This window comes from Carassius auratus, chromosome 42 (assembly GCF_003368295.1).
Source record: "Carassius auratus strain Wakin chromosome 42, ASM336829v1, whole genome shotgun sequence".
NCBI lineage: Eukaryota > Metazoa > Chordata > Actinopteri > Cypriniformes > Cyprinidae > Carassius > Carassius auratus.
The window spans coordinates 2,971,047-2,989,079 of record NC_039284.1 but is presented as its reverse complement, the minus strand read 5'-3'; the positions used below and the strand labels follow the sequence as shown (position 1 = coordinate 2,989,079).

The window sequence follows — 18,033 nt, the reverse complement described above, 5'->3', positions numbered from 1 at the left end:
ATTAGGATCCTTTACTTAAAATGAACAATCTCAGACACCTTGGTCCACGTATCACTTTTAATTATTTTTTTATGTCCCTGTACGCAAACAGGGACACATCATAGATTAATACAAACGCTAAACAGCAATAATCAACCTGTCCTTTATTGTGCTTGGAAACTAATGTGCCAACTCTCAAGCATTCACCGTGAGACACACGCAATTGACTTTTCACACGCTTTCACGCCACACATTAATTTTTTCACGCACAGAAAAACCACGAAGCAAAGAGGATACGGAGACCAACAGACTAGACAGAGCAGGTTAGTTATGATATAATAATAGGGCTGTGCAAAAAATCGAATGCGATTTTCATGCACCTCTCATCAGTAAAGACGCTCCTGTAATTAGAAGTATATCTCCAGCCTGTGCGTTCAGGTTAGGGTTGCCAGGTTTTCACAACAAATCCTGCCCAGTTGCTTCTTAAAACTAGTCCAAAACTAGCCCAATCGAGTTTCCGGGAGGTTCCCCGATAAAAATTGCTTCACGGGGTTAAAATATAAATTTTTGGGAAGGGTTTCCCTGGTAAAATTAGCATTTTAGGGGCTAAATATCACGTTATTGGTATTGTGATTGCTTCAAACCGCGGACATGAAAAACAACCGCAGACTTGGCAACACTGGTTCAGGTGGAGCGGCAGTTACTACACACAGCCGTAGTCTACTGACAACTAACACAAAATCGCTTTCAAAATCGACAAAGAATCGCCTGCGATTTTAACATCGATTTTGTGTAGATTGTCAGTGAATTACGGCTCTGTGTAGTAAATGCCAACCAGTGTTGCCAAGTCTGTGGTGGTTGTTTTTCATGTCTGTGGGTCGCAGCGACCCCAATACAAATAACGTGATCTTTAGCCCCTAAAATGCGAATTATACCAAGGCAACCCTGCTATATTTTAACCCCGGGAAGCGGGATTGGTCTAGTTTTGAGAAGCAACTGGGCAGGATTTGTTGTGAAAACCTGGCAGCCCTGATCTGAACACACGTGCTGGAGATATACTTCTAATAACAGGAGCGTCTTTACTGATGAGATGTACATGAGTAAAGACATGCACAGCCCTATATAATAAAATGGGTAACATTAAGTTATAGCTAGCTAATTATCAAACGCAGCTACGGTTAGCCAACGCTAACATTAGCACATTTATCGAACAGCCTTCGATACATTTCTATGTTATAACTTCCCGAAAACAAATACACAAACATATAAAACAAACTTCTAGCAAAATACTAACAGCATCTAACTTACCAATCCAAAAGAAATGTTGCAAGATCGGAGTCGAACCTCATTTCTTTCAGGTCCATCAGTTGTCTCCAGTGATTAAAAGCAGTGCCAATGTTTACTCTTGATTTGTGTTTCCGAGCGCGGTTGTTTCCCTGTAGTGGGTGACGCTCTCTTCCATGAACTGAAATTAACTAGTGGGCTGTACTTTCCACATGATTGACATCAGGTTCAAGTACACGCCCACAAGCCGTGCGAGTTATTCGTGTATTGTAGGTTGGCTGGTGGTTATGTTGCCCGCATACCGCCTCCCATGGCCGAAACTGGTATTACGACACCTGTCGGGCCGGGGCTAGTAATGCTAATGCTAATTAAGGTTGATATATCTGCAGCACTATAACTTGACATTTTTTTAATGACATCATCGCCCTTATTTATTTTCATTCTTTTGATGCGTGTAGGTCATGTTATGGATATTTTTACCTCAATTTTTGCATATGACACCTTTAAGGAGCAGATTCCAGGCGCTCCAACAAAAGAAATCCCGGTGGGAGGTGGAACAGAGGTGGATCAGGGAGAGGGAAACAGGGCCAGGTCCTTAGAGGGAAACAGAACGAAAAAGACACAGACTAGAAACCCAGGAGGGAGGTGGACCGGCGGAGGATCAGGGGGAGGGATGGAGGGCCAGATCCATAGGAGGAAGACAGAAAAAAACAAAAACACAAAAACATAAGTCCATGAAGGACATCACATGCTGCCCACCAGGGCGGAGCACCTGACCACCACAACCATGTGGTCAGGGCGGAAGCCCCCCAGGGCGGAGCAGAAGACCACCACCTCTGTGTGGTCGGGACGGATGCCCCCCAAGGCGGAACAGGAGACCACCACAACCGTGTGGTCAGGGCGGAAATACCCCAGGGCGGAGCAGAAGACCACCACATCCTTGTGGTCGAGGCCGAAACCCCCCAGGGCGGAGCAGAAGACCACCACAACCGTGTGGTCAGGGTGGAAATCCCCCAGGGTGGAGCAGAAGACCACCACATCCTTGTGGTCAAGGCCGGAACCCCCCAGGGCGGAGCAGAAGACCACCACATCCTTGTGGTCGAGGCTGAAGCCCCCCAGGGCGGAGCAGAAGACCACCACAACCGTGTGGTCAGGGCAGAAGCCCCCCAGAGTGGAGCAGAAGACCACCACAAATGTGTGGTAAGGGTGGAAGCCCCCCCGGGCAGAGCAGAAGACCACCATAACCTTGTGGTCAGGGCGGAAGCCCCCCAGGGCAGAGCAGAAGACCACCACGTCTGTGTGGTCGAACCAGACTCCCCCCAGGGCGGAGCAGACGACCACCACATCCTTGTGGTCGAGGCAGAAAGCCCCCAGGGCGGAGCAGAAGACCACCACATCCGTGCGGCCAGACCAATGGGAGGACAAGTCTGGTTGGGTAAGTCCAAAACATAGAACCTGGATATGTTAGAGGTAGCCTCCGTGGCCACAACAGGAAAAGTCTGGTGCTCTGGGAGTTTGATTGAGACATGATGAGTGTCTGGAATTTCCGCAGAGGTGAGGAGAAACTCTGGTAATCCCATGGTGTTAATACTGGATTCCAGAAGATCGGTGCCGACTTGACTCTGCTTATGAAGATTATTGGTGACTTGCATTTGTTCGTGAAGATTATTGGTGACCTGCATTTGTTCGTGAAGATTATTGGTGACTTGACTCTGTCCTTGAAGATCACCGGTGACTTGACTCTGTCTCTGAAGATCATCGGTGACTTGACTTGACTCTGAAAGGTCAACGGTGACTAGCCTTGACTCTGGAAAGTCCATGGTGACTAGTCCAGACTCTGGAAAGTCAACGGTGACTAGCCCTGATTCTGGAAGGTCAAAGGTGACTAACCCTGACTCTGGAAGGTCAAAGGTGACTAACCCTGACTCTGGAAGGTCAACGGTGACTAGCCCTGACTCTGGTGGGTCCACGAGCACCTGACTCGACTTTGGATGGTAAACCGGAACCTGACTCTGGAAAATCACAGGGAACCTGACTCGACTCTGGAAGGTCAACAGGAACTAGCCCTGACTCTGGAAGGTCGACGGTGACTAACCCCGACTCTGGAGGGTCGACGGTGACTAACCCTGACTCTGAAGGGTCCATGAGCACCTGACTCAACTCGGGAGGATCCATGAGCACCTGACTCAACTCGGCTCGACTCGACTTAGGAGGGTCAACAGGAACCTGACTCAACTCTGGAAAGTCAACGGGCACCTGACTCGACTCTGGAAGGTCAACAGGAATCTGACTTGATTCAGGAGGATCAAGTGGAATGTGACTCGACTCTGGATAGTCAAATGGAATTTGACTCGACTCTGGAAGGTCAACAGGAACTAGCCCTGACTCTGGAAAGTCAACGGGCACCTGACTCGACTCTGGAAGGTCTCCCTGATGAGCTAGGTAGTCTACGAACCCCACAAACGTCAGGTGATCCAGCCCTTTCATCCTCCACCAATTGAGAGGCTCATCAAGGGCAAAATTCGGAAGGCGCTTGAGAGCTGCATCGTTGTAGTCCAGCCCATCCACAGCATTCCTGAACTCCATCGCAAATTCCCTCACGTCAGTTCCCTGTTGATAGAGGGAACTCAATGCTGCTACCTTAAGCATGCGTTGGTAGAGGGGGCTGCAGATAGTGGAGGCTGGTAGATTGAGTGAGCCCATCTTCCGCTGTGTCCTCTGTTGGCTAGTTCATTCTGTCACAGTCGGGAGCAGGGATGAGGCAAGGACTCAAAAGCAGGAAGATAAGAGCATTTATTAATCGTAAAATATAAACAAATCTACAACAAAAAACTACCCCAAGGGGGAAAAACAGCAGGCAAGGCAAGGCAAGCATACAAACATCCAACGATACTCTGAACACAACATTAATTAACGAACCAGCAGAGGATTGCAGAGACAAGGAGAATAAGTAGGGAACCTAACGAGGGAGACACAGGTGGGGCATCTAAAACAATAATGACATAACAAGATGGGCGGGATCAGACAATAGACAGGAGAGCACATGGCACCAAACAAACAAGGCACAAGCCAAGACACAGAAAAACAGTGTCATCTGGTCGCCATCCAGGGCACACCAGCTGAAGACTGTGACACTATCAAGCCTCTGCAACTGATCCAGAATGCAGCAGCGAGGGTTGTCTTCAATGAGCCTAAAAAAATTTCACATCACTCCTCTCCTCATCAGGTTACACTGGCTACTAGTAGCTGCTCAACAAATTCAATGTATTTATGCTTACCTACAAGACGACCACTGCCGCGGCACCAATATACCTAAACTCACTAGAAGCTTGCGTTCTGCAAGTGAACAGCACCTTGTGGTGCCATCCCAAAGAGGTTCAAAATCACTCTCACTGACCTTTTCCTGGACTGTGCCCAGCTGAGTATTTACTCATTAAAAAAAAACAAAAAAACATCTAAAGACACATATTTTTCGCCTGCACTTGACCAACTAATACCAGCACTTGCATTTTCTTTTCTATTCTATTGTATTCTTAAAAAAACAAAACAAAAAGCCCATACCTATACGTTTTGTGCTAGACTAACTGAAACTTCTCATGGCATTTGTATACTGTTGTTGTTTCTTTCATTGGTCTGATTGCTTCTATTGTTCTCATTTGTAAGTCGCTTTGGATAAAAGCCTCTGCTAAATGTAAATACAGTGCATTCAGGATTTTTTTTTATTTGATAATATGTGTGTTCCCTGGGAATTGAACCCACAAACTTTTGCGCTGCTAATACAATGCTCTACCACTGAGCCACAGGAACCCTAAACCAAACCCTAACCTTACAGTAAATACTGTACGTGTTCTTAATAAATATTACTCAGTACTCATCTGTGTAATAACAGTGTAACAATGTCACCTTAAGCTTTAAAAACATTTTAGGAACATTTGGTAACCACACAGACTTTTACTATGTTATAAATTCAACAACTAGCAAACAATTTTTGCCTAATGTCTTGTTGCCTGATTTGTTCACGTTCATGTAACTGCACAGACAAATGGCACCTCAACCCACTAAAAGGGGAGAAGCCACCTACTAAATAAGTAAGCTCTAAACTGAAGATCATGAAGATCATCTCCTCGCTCAACTCTGAAGATGAATCTCGAAGCTCGAAACCTGCTCGCCATGGAAAAGCCCCAGTAGCGGAAGAATGCATTCAACAAGTGCTTTTCCTGTGGCCATCCCGCGAAATTAAGAGAAAATTTCTGAGCAAATTTCCAGTGATGTTGTTGTAAATGTCGCGCTGCGAGTGTGGCTCATGCAGGGAACCCGTGTATGACTCAGATCTCACGGCGGCTCAGCTCCCATGTGCTTCACTCTCCCTACAGTGCCTCGTCTCACGGATTTCACTTACTGAAACACATGTCTGCAAACTTTTTTCTTACCACATGACAAACTAACATGGTTGTCAGGATTAAACGTATAATTGATACTTTTTGCTGCGCAAATTTTGTTTGTGATGAAAATAACAGTATGTTGTCATCAGTTATTTTACCTACGGATCAATGCATTTCTTACAGACTTCTGCTCATTCAAAATCACTTACAGATAAAGTAGTGCTGTAAAATTACCTTTTTTTGAATGCATTATTGAGAGAGCGATTGCCTGTTATAGTCCTAGTTTAATCATGCTTTCAGCTGAAAATATTCTGTATCAAAGGAATACACAAATTATTTCTATAACTTCCTGCTCATGCCCATTGTCTTCATCAAAGCCTTTACAATCTCTCTTTTTTGAGTGATCAATCTCAAGCTAGCTAAAGACTGCCCTCCTTTTGGCTTTAGCATCAGTCAAGTAAGTGGGTGAACTGCCAGCAATGTCAGTCATGCTTCATATCTTGAGTATGGGCCTAACAACTATAGAGTCGTCCTCAAGCCAAGATTCTGTGCCTAAAGTGCTCTCCACTCTGTTCAGAGCACAAGTCATTACCCTTCTGGCTCTTCCCAATTTAGAGGATGAGCAGAGTTCCAATCCACTCTTAGAGTGTACAGTATGTGGAGCGCTCTGGCCCGTCAGCATTTAGAGCAGCTCTTTGTATGCTTCAGAAGTTGCTCTGAAGGGCTGCCTTCATGATGGACATTTTTATTACAGCTGAATTTATAACCTCTATACATATTTTGTAACCTTTATATATGCTGTATTATGGGATCAATTATCTATATATTCAATAGTTTCTCTATGAGTATGATTCCTGTATGACTGTGTATGTGACTATTTGCATGTAATGACTTCTGTACAACATATGCATGGCAAAGAACATGCAAAGGAAAATGCAAATCCCCCCAGTCAGAAGAACATGTTATTTCTTATCAATGGTATGACCAAGAGGTAGAAACAGGATTGGTTAGAGATTAATCACAAAGTTGTATTGTTTATCTTCAAAAAGGAACATTTGTTAGTATAAAAGCTGACTAATGGGGGCTCTTTGCTATCTCTTTGCACACAGAGCATCTCTGTATGTAAACCAGATCACTTTCTGCAGAAATTAAAGCAAAGAAAAGGGCAAGCTCTTAGCTAAGGTCTTCATTCTCACTGGATAGTGGATACTATAGCTCTGGTTTATGCCTCAATGGGCTTACAGTGTCTAATAGGAGTAAAGATCTACTACTAGTGGAATGGCCTCTTCCTGGGCTTGGTCCAGTGGGATTTCTTTTGGTTATATCTGTGTGGCTGCTGGCTGGTCATCGCCATCCACCTTCACCAGGTTTTATCATTTGGACATCCCTGTCCTCCAGTCATGGATTTTGTCTGTTTAAATTGCCTAATCCCCTTTATGAGTGGAGAAGGTCCTGTTATATAGACCCAGCCTAGTAACTTGGGGCTCCATTTGTTTGTACAGCTACACGAATGTAAACAATTCAGGCTTCCATATTCAGAGGAAACAGGAGTTTACCCATAGTGTTCAATGCAATACTCGTTCTCATATCTCAGAGAACCGTTATGTTAATAACCAGAGCATTTTCTTTTTTTTTTTTAGACCATGTCTCCCGGTCAAAAAAAAAAAATGAAAATGCTCTGGTTATTAGCATAACGGTTCTCTGAGATATGAGAACGTTCATGTTTTAAGCATAAACTTAAAGCATTTCAAAAATGAAAATGATGTCATTAATAACTCACCCTTGTGTCATTCCAAACCAGTAAGACATCTTCAGAACACAGTTTAAGATATTTTAGATTTAGTCCGAGAGCTCTCAGTCCCTCCATTGAAGCTGTGTGTACGGTATACTGTCCATGTCCAGATAGGTAAGAAAAACATCATCAAAGTAGTCCATGTGACATCAGAGGGTCCGTTAGAATTTGTTGAAGTATACAAAATACATTTTGGTCCAAAAATAACAAATGGACGATTTTATTCAGCATTGTCTTCTCTTCCGGGTCTGTTGTGAGTGTAACTGCTGTGACTGTTGACGTACGACGCTGCTGATGTGTTTTCTAGTGCGCCCAATAACAAAGATAACACATCAACAGCGTCACTGCAGTGTTGTGAATGCACTCACAACAGACACGGAAGAGAAGACAATGCTGAATAAAGTCGTAATTTTTGTTATTTTTGGACCAAAATGTATTTTTGATGCTTCAGCAAATTCTAACCGACCCTCTGATGTCACATGGATTACTTTTAAGATGTTTTGATTACCTTTCTAGACATGGACAGTACACCGTACATACATTTTCAATGGAGGAACAGAAAGCTCTCAGACAAAATCTAAAATATCTTAAACTGTGTTCCGAAGTTGAACTTAGGTCTTACCAGTTTGGAACGACATTTACTCTTTTGACTGAACTAACCCTTTAACATCTTAAGTAATTTTTCTTCTCAGGTAAATGTATCTTGATTTAAAAATACTTAGATATTTCTAGTGGAAAACCATACAAAAACTATGTAAGAAAATGTCACAACACTTCTGTGTCTACTGCAGGTTGTGTCACTGCAGCTCTTACCCCAGCAGTCCTGATGTAAGGAACACAACCCACAGATGACCCAAGTTTAGGGTGAATGCGTAGATCACCATCCCCACAAACGACAGCAGATACACTGAGAGCGTTGTCTCCCTGGCAAAACAGAGATTAATGAGTTAAAATACCAAAATATACAGGTGCCTCTCAATAAATTAGAATGTTGAGGAAAAGTTAATTGATTTCAGTAATTCAACTCAAATTGTGAAACTCATGTATTAAATACCAAAATCATCACAATTAAGAGAACCAACAACTTAAACTACTTCAGTCTGTGTGCATTGAATTTCACAATTTAAGTTGAATTACTAAAATAAACTTTTCCTCGACATTCATTCTAATTTATTGAGAAGCACCTGTATGTAATTTACTCTAATAGTGATAATGTAATTAACAGAACCAAAAAATAACAATTAAATAACCATATTTTGTATGTCATAGCCAAATTAAGTAAAGAATTCTTTTTTTTTTTGCTGGTGCTTCCAGCTGCTTACAGGACCAAATTAAAATCGGAAAAATAATTAAATAGTTGCAAGCAATTTCTTTATAGTATGTGACTAAGTTGACATGATTATGAAACAGAAAATATATGCTCATATAATCTGCCATGTTCTTTTTTGATTTCTGTTTGTGAAGTCTTATGTTGCCTTGGTTTCTATAGCTACTCATTGGTTGACTGATTATATTCACCTGTGTTTTGTTAAGCTCCTTGTTTCCTCTGTATTTACATGTCCTCAGTTTCCTTAGTTATTTTTCTGGTATTTTCTTTGCATGGCATGTGTAAAGCTGTTGCGGTCATTGTTTCTCACCATTTGTAAATTATTTTTCTTTGTTTTGTTATTATTATTTTTTTTAATAACTGTTAAGTTTCAAGTGTTAAGTTCCTTGATCGCACCATGACTGTCGTGGAAAACAAGACAGAATGATTCAAGTGCAAGGGAAAAGTAAAAGATAAAAGAAAAGCAGAGGTGGGTAGTAACGAGTTACATTTACTTCGTTACACTTACTTGAGTAATTTTTGGGGGTAACTAATACTTTTCGGAGTATATTTAAAGATGGGTACTTTATACTCTTACTTGAGTAAATTTTTTGGGGAAAATCTGTATTTTTACTTTGTTACTGTGGGCGACGCTCCTCTCGTTACTTTATCTTAATGCAATAAATGTTATAAATGCTTCTGTTTATTCCAAACGCGCCGTCTACTTTTCTGTGGGCAATGAGCGATGCCCATTCGCGAATGATTCATTCTTTTGAGTCAACTCTGTTCAAAGGCTTGATCAATCCAATTGGCAAATGAGTGAATTGGTTCATGAATCAGTTTGAATGATTCCTCAACACTGGAGACAAAGAAAACCTTTCGTAGAAGTTCCTTACTTTCATCATTTTATTAATAATTTGTATTTTGAATATGTTTTGTGTGTACCATGGTTAATCCTTGTTATGCGGGGATTATAATTTTTCTATCTTAGAAATTGGAATTGTTTCTCCTCACTTTAACTTTCTCAAAGAGAGCCATGTTTCTCTAACCCCCACCCCTGCAGGTCGTAAAACTTTACGACCACCCTGGACAACAGGACAGGAGAGAAGCCAAATCACTGGTTTTTATTTTCCCAATGCATTCTAAACTTACCTTTTTGTTTTTATGTTTTCTATATGTATTACGTATTTCTTTTTGGTACATCAGAGGTTTCCCATATAAATTGGGACTATCTGCAGTGTTATCATGTGTTAATCAAATCTTTAAATGTGTGCAATTCTGCATTTGAATGTAACTTCATGTTTTGATCATTTATATATATTATTTTTGGTATCTGTGTAATCGTCATGCTTTGACAGACCCATTTATCTAGAGCAAAGTAATGAAAAATGTATTTAATCTGGAATTACGAACTTGCTAGAATATCCCTGATGAAATCGGACAACCCCTAAACCATTAGTGGGTGTTTTCTACAGAGACAAAGGAACTTTTTCCCGCTGCAGATCGCGGACGTTCATTGGTGGTTCATGCGAACAGAGGCGGGAACCATCTCAATCTATAAGAGTCGGCCTTTGGCCGCGCTCATATGGCCGTCCCCCTCAGCACAGGGACTGAGAGGGGGAAGCCATTATCATGGCTCCTTCGGAAACTTTCGTTTTCGTTGTTTTCTTTTCTTTTCTTTTCTTTTCTTTACTCAGTTTATTCAACTATTCGCCTCTCCACACAAGGAAGACGAATTCTGGAACATTGTTTGTTGAAGCTTTCAAATACCGCGCGATCCCGCAACAGCCGGAAGATGAACGAACACCCCTTGCCACAAAGGACCACGTGGCTCCATGCTCACGCCAAGATCCAGAGCAGCTCACGGGCGTCACCCTCCAGCCCACGCACATTGGACACTTTGCAAGTATCACTTTTCTATGGAGATTTTAAATGCTGCTTTAAAGTGTTGCTGTTATTTGATTCGTGTTGGTTTCGAAAAGGTTACTGACTGATTTTCATACCTGAGTTCATTCTGTGATCTCTCTCGCTTTCTCCATTTTCTCTCTCTCTCTCTCTCTCTCTCTCTCTCTCTCTCTCTCTTTCTCTCTCCCTTATTTGGATCCCGTTATGTATTGTAAAAAGTTTAATGTCTGTATTGTCGTATGCATATTTACTCTGTGTGATTTGTAGTTTCGATGTATTATTAGTTTAATTATTAAAAACCCTATATCCATGATTGGCTTGGACTCCACCCCACTCACATTACGAGTCACTGAGATGTCTGATCTTTAGCTACAAGCTTTAAATTTAGAAACTAAATTTATCATAAGGATAGGATAATGTTTTCATGGCCAGAGAATATTTTTCCTTGAATTTTAAGAAGTGATAACTTTATTGAAAATTGACAGGTCAATCTGGTTTGCTGGACAAACCACTGTTTGATTTGCAGTAATTTACAGTAAGAGATATCACAACAAATGATATGAAGAATGGAATATTGACATATTAATGAGTAAATTACAGTGCCCTGTGATTATTTTATTGGTATAGGCAATTGAGCTATTTTTCATAATCAATAAAATTTAATGTAACTGTCATCTGAGAAATATATTAATCATATTCCTGATTAATTATTCAAATTCCCTATATATCATTTGAGTTAATTATTCTGTAAAACTCATTGTTGTTACAAGCGCTTCACTCAGAGTTGTAACGTTTAAGAATATCAGCAGCGTTGAAAACGGGGCTATGGAACTGAACTGAATTGAAAGCAAATCTGCAAAGGCTATTATTTGCTTGCGATGGAGATACTTATTAGATGAACACCGGGTGTGCTGTCTACTGTTTAACAGGTAATAACTTGGGCTACATTCGATTACAGTACACGATACCACTGTGACATTAGTTTTTGTTGTACGTGCGTGGCTTATAACAGAGGGGAGTCAAGTTGAATGCAGCTTCCAAAAGACAAAAAATAGCTGATTAAGATTTTATTAATTTTAATACAGTCACACCGGTGTGAGTACGTTCAGCAAGTCATATCATCAGCTGCTAAATTCAGATCTGTGATCACTTGCCGGCACTGAGCCAGAGACAGACGCGTTTTTACAGCGCTGCGTATTGTAACCAATCACACACGATTCTGTTGAGCTTTTGAATGCAATGGCCAATCAGAGGCGTTTAGATGAGTCATTGCTGAAATGCCGGTGCTTCCTTCACTCGCTCACTGTCAGAATACCTCTTTCTGGCGAATTCTCTCGTCAGAAACAACAAAGTGCAGATGTATGTACGAATCTATGATTAAAGAGGGGGTGAAATGCTCATTTTCACTCAATATCCTGTTAATCTAATCTAAATTAATGCATCCTTCATAACTCCAAAAAGTCTATAGTTTTATTATATTTATAAGAGAAAAATAGTCTGTACCGATATTTCCTGGAAAAACACGACCGGCTGGAGGTGTGACGTGTGGGCGGAGCTAAAGAATCACGAGCGCCAGTAGGCTTTTGCGTTGAGAGCATGTGGAAGCTGTGACATTACCGTGAGGGAAAAACCATTATCCAAGACAAACCTTGGCTTACAGTCAGATTCAGCCGTTTATTTATGATCCAGAATCAGATCCCGAGGCTGAAACTGAATGAGAGCAGCAGCAACGACTCGCTCCGAGCGGGACTCGAACCCGGGTCTCCGGCATAGGAGGGGACGCACTAACAAGGAGGCAGAGATATTTGAAGCAGTTTTACTCACCGCCTGCGGTTCCAACACACGATCGTGACCCTTTTTCGTTGGGATTGCATCATCCTTAAGAAATAAACGATATGCAAATCAGTCGTCAAACTGGGCCTTGTTTGTAAAACAAGCATCTTCGAAATGCAGGGAACAAACAAAAACACTTGCACAACTCTGTTGATGCTCTGTAAAAATATACTCTATCCACTGGTCCCTTAATGCTGTTTTTTTTTTTGTAATCTCGGCAGGGTTGTCTTGCCCTGGCAACCAAAAACACACTTCTTTTGTGACTTTTCGCGACGCTCTCGTTCTGATCAGTGAATTGCTCTGATCAGTGAAAAGTCTGTGCTCAGCCTCGCTATACGGGAGCGCGCGCTCTTCCGGCAGACGTGCCCTAGGACCCATATAAGGAAATTCTGCTCCATCTAACGTCACACAAAGCCATACTCGAAAAAAAAAAAACTTTCCGAAACTTGTGACAGACCGGAAGGAGTATTTTGGGAACAAAAATACTCCTTCAAACGTACAACTTAATTTTTGAAACTTTGTCCATCTTTAGCATGGGAATCCAACTCTTTAACAGTGTAAAAAACTCAGTATGCATGAAATAGCATTTCACCCCCCCCTTTAAGATATTGATTTCACAGTGTTAACAGTTTCAGTGATTTAAATGGGAGTTTCTGAGAGTGATTGAAATCTAGACTGTCAGTGAAAATGATCTTTAATAATGTAAATGTTATTTGCTCTCTTTCTGAACAATGAAAGATTAGTAGCAATATTTATATCACATTAACTTTCAATGTTACATTCACATTTAATATAAAGTCAGTCGTATTAAAAATATGTTATGGTATGACACCTATATCTGTTACTTCAGTAAACAGACAGGGTTTTATAATAAATTACATAAATTGGAGTAAAGGCTGATGAAATATATACATTTATACACACACAGATACATTACATACATTTTATCTATATATCTAAATAGAAATAGGCTCAGTATATATGACCCAAAGTAACTAGTAACTAACTACTTGAGTAGATTTTTTATCCGATACTCTTTTACTCTTACTCAAGTAACTATTCAAGACTAGTACTTTTACTTTTACTTGAGTAAATATTTCTAAAAGTACTTTTACTTTTACTTGAGTAAAGATTTTGGGTACTCTACCCACCTCTGAAGAAAAGTTTAATGAACAGTCAGAATAAACGTTTCAACAAGGAGAGAGAGACAACGAGCTCTAGTGATCGCAGGCAACTCAGAGTAGCGCAGGGACGCAATGGGCAGCCAATCGCTGGGACAGCAGAGTCCAGAACAGGAATCAGAGAATGGAAGTAGCGAAGAAACAGGAGACGATCTGCTGGTCAGGACATGGTAGACACTCAAGAATCTGACAACACAAGGCAGCGTTTGCATAACTAATATAGAGCTGCTATTGATCCACAGCTGTGGCTGATCAGCCCTCAGCCCAAATCAGTAACACGCCCACTCACACACACACACATACAGAGCAAGGATGAGACAGTGAATCCATGAACCGTGACAGCACCCCACCTAGGAGCACCGCTTGGTGATTTTCGCCATACTTACCCATTGATTGTAATCATCAATAAGGGAGTGATTCAGAATGTTCCTGGCAGGAACCCAAATTCTTTCCTCTGAACTGTAAGCTTCACAGTCCACCAAGTACTGGAACCCGCATACCCTCCACCTCGAGTACAGATTATGATTGAATAAATATGCAGGTTCCCTGTCTTTGAGACATGGTGTTGGGAGAACTGGGGTGGGCGGATTAAGGGGTGAATGAAAAACAGGTTTTAATTAAGAGACATGAAAGACGGGATGAATTCTCCTGTACGCTGGAAGGAGTTTTAGGTGGACTGCCACTGGGCTAAAGATCTTAGTGACAGGAAATGGGCCAATAAATTTGGGAGCTAGCTGATTACACATGGAGCAGTGTGGAATGTTCTTGGTAGAAAGCAACACTTTTTGACCATCGACTTAGATGGGAGGCTTCAACCAGTGGCAATCACCTTAGCCTTGATGCACACCTCCACCCAGAGGAGAGTCACTCAGGCTTTCTTCCAGGTACAGTGGCACCTCTGGATGAAGGCGTGAGCAGAAGGGACCGCAACTTCAGATTCCAGACCCATAAATAGGTAGCTGGTTAACTAAAATACATTGAAAAGGCAAGAGGCCCATTGCTGACACTGGTAATAAGTTGTTGGCTCCAGAAACTGGGATTCTGCGTGACCAAACATCACAACACTCTCTCAAGGTCCTGGTTGGCCTGTTTAGTCTGACCGTTGATCTGAGGGTGAAACCCAGAAGACAGACTAACACTCGCCCCCAGTCACAGAAAAACTCTCTCCAAAATTTGGACATGAAGTGGGGGCCACTTTTGGAAACCACATCTACCGGTAGGCCATGAATGTGAAAGATGTGGTCTACTATGGCAACCGCTGTCTAACTGGCAGAAGTTAATTTGGGCAAGGGGATGAAATGAGTCGCCTTCAAGAACCGGTCCACTACAGTCAAAACAACCATATAACCAAGGGAGGGTGAGAGTGCAGTCACAAAACTGAATGCGATGTGAGACCAGGTTCTCGAAGGGACAGACAGCAGTTGGAGTAACTCCTCTGGAGGGCATTTGGAAATCTTACCCCGAACGCAGACTGAACAGGCCAAAACAAAATCCCTGACGTCGCGAGCACTGGAACGCCACCAGAAATGCTGTCCAACCAGAAAATTAGTGCAACCAATTAGTATTGTAATCGGGCCTTAAAAGTAAGGCCCGACAGGACCTGAGCCCAACAGGTTTTGGCCCGAGCCCGACAAGTACATTTTGATTGACAGCTTTTTTAAAGCCCGAACCCGTTTACAGCCCGACATTATTCAAATGTGCACACGCACACAGCTCTTTTGCCTTTTGTCAACAATGAGTAATTTATTCATGTTTTAACATAATTTACTCATAACTAACGTAGACTAGACCACTTGGAAGTTGGAATAAAGAAATAAAATAAGTCCTCTGTGACATCGTAACATCTCAGCATTCTAGACATAGGCTCGTTTAACCTATAAATAGACCAACGCACCAATAAAAACGAGTCATTAAAAAAAAAAAAATTAAGATAAATTTTAAATTAAGATGGGTATTTGGCAATAACAAAATTAAGATAAAGGCTCCGCCGGATTTGCTTTATTTAATAAAAGAATAATGCCAACATTAGCGTAAATACTCTGTCAACATTATTCATTTAAGACTCAATGAATATTTAGTTATCATTTGAAAAACCTTTACTCACAGAGATTAGGCTAGGTCTACATGTTTTTGTGGAGGAAAATGATTGAATCCACTGTAGATGTCTTCAGCGCGTTCCTGTGCTCACTGATGGTGAGTCATTATTCACTCATTATTCTCATTATAAGCATGGTCAAAACTTTTCCACACCTCAAAGTTTGCTTTAGTTGCTCGTTTACCTCGCAAACCGGAGCGCAAGCCCGAGCCCAGCCCGAGCCCGCATAAGATGATAGAAATTAAGTCCCGACGGGTCACATCGGGTTCAGGCAAAGATCTTCAGCTCTACAACCAATACTTGGATATTCAGCCACATTGGAAAAAACACAATATTCATTTTTCAGTTTATGATCATCAAGGGAATTTATTGACTTAGAGCTGATGCTTGCAACAAATGGCCTGTCTTTTACCATAGGTGAGGTGGAGAATGACATTGACCACTATGTACCCACCATGCACCATGCTTGCCACGGACCTCCTGAAACAGAGATGTTCATCACTGAGCAAGGAGCAATAATCCATTTGCCATCTTGGAATGGTGTCCCACCTGCTTTCACAGCCTCAAAGCTCTTCCTCTATCAGTCCCATTTGGCTGGTGTAAGATCCTGTCCAAAATACTTCCTAACTGCTGGTTTCATCCAGCCTCCAAGCTTCTTTTTCTCCACTGGTCCTCTCCAGTCTTAAGGTCCTTTGTCACTTCTGTTCCTGTCCAGTTTCCAAGATCCAGCATCCCAGCCATGGGGGCCTCCCTAAGTTTCCTCATTCCCAACATGGAGGTCATCCAAAGCCCCATCATCCTTGCTGACTGATTAAGTTCATCTGTGTCCTTTTAAGTTTCTAATTTTTCTGTGTATTCATATGCCATTAGTTTCCTTAGTTCCTTGTCCGGTATTGTCTTTGCATGTCATGTGTAAAGCTGTTGTGTTTGTTTCTTGCCATTTGTGGATTCCCATTCTGTTTTATTTTTGTTAATAGAGTGTTAGGCTACAACTAGATCTGCATCTCATTGTCCTTGTCTGTCCCACTTAACACAATTGTTGGGATACATGGGGAAAAACTTGCCAATTTCAAGGCAAGATGGAGAGTGGTTTCATATTGCCTGATTTTAGAAATTAATTGATTTGAATTTAACAGTGTTTACAAGACATAGGGACACAGATGTAAAATTAAGGCATAGGGACACAGATGTAAAATTTCACAGTAAATTTGTTTTATATTTTCAGAATAAACCTGTTATTTCCGACAGAATATGGTAACTATGTTACTTTTAAAATACACACATATAGATTTTAAATATAGATTTTAATCTAAATTGAATTGAAGTGTTGAGTTATTGAGAACAGCTGCTTTTTGCAGCAGTGTGTTATTATAATGTTATTATTTTATCAAATTAATAGAAAATCAAACTAAATAGTAATTTTGTGTTGAGAACATTGTAGTAATTATGTGAGATGAATATGTGGAAATGTTAAGTTGTGGGATACAATTTTTCTCATGTCTGAAGAATCCGTCAGACCACCGGGGCACAAATCCACACATATTTCTAGGAAAAGCATGTATTTGTTAATCTTAACCAGCTTTGGTGGAAAAACAAAATTCCTGTACATTTAAGTAGGTATTTTATATGTTTAGCTCCCTCTTAATAAACAATATATTATGAAGCTGTTCTGTACAACCACATGAAGAAAACTACCCACTTCACCGCTGCTGTTAGGATCTGCCAGGGGTGATTCTGACTAAAATGACTCTGAGCCGATTACAAGCACCAGCATGATGTGTGCTCATTGAACAGGCAGTTTTTAAACCAGCGCTTCACAAGAGATAAGAGAGACCACTATAGTGAAGAGCCTGTGTGATATACAGAAATAATGCATTAACAGACAAAAATACGAGCAACCGTTTTATATAACAAAAAGCATCCATTAATATAAGGAGGTGGATGATAACTCTGGAAATGGAGAACACAGATGTTAAACAATATTTTACAAGCAGAAACGTTTCTACATGAGGTCAATGCTGCTACTCAGAGCTCTCAAATTATATTCAAATTGCCTTCAATTGCAACAAGATAAAGACCGATTGCACTGATTTCTATAGTGCACTGATTGTGTAATAGTGTTGAGATAAAAAGACTTTCATAAATCTTCTAGCAAGCATTGTGGCTGGGGGAAACAGATAATGCCTTGCTCATAAACACATGAAATATGTATAGGGCTGTGTAAATATATGTGTTTTGTTCATGTCACAGTGATGGAAATTAGAGGTCTTTGGCCT

At 41.2% G+C, this 18,033-nt stretch overlaps 1 protein-coding gene across 1 annotated transcript in view; it reads right to left on the bottom strand.

Annotated features, from left to right (window-relative positions):
• The window catches only part of LOC113060429 (feline leukemia virus subgroup C receptor-related protein 2-like), a 36,363-nt gene that overhangs the window by 11,265 nt on the left and 7,065 nt on the right, over positions 1-18,033 (bottom strand). Inside the window, exon 6 of the mRNA XM_026229339.1 lies at positions 8,251-8,361. Within this exon, the coding sequence (XP_026085124.1) occupies positions 8,251-8,361 (111 nt within the window). The remainder of the gene's footprint in view (positions 1-8,250; positions 8,362-18,033) is intronic.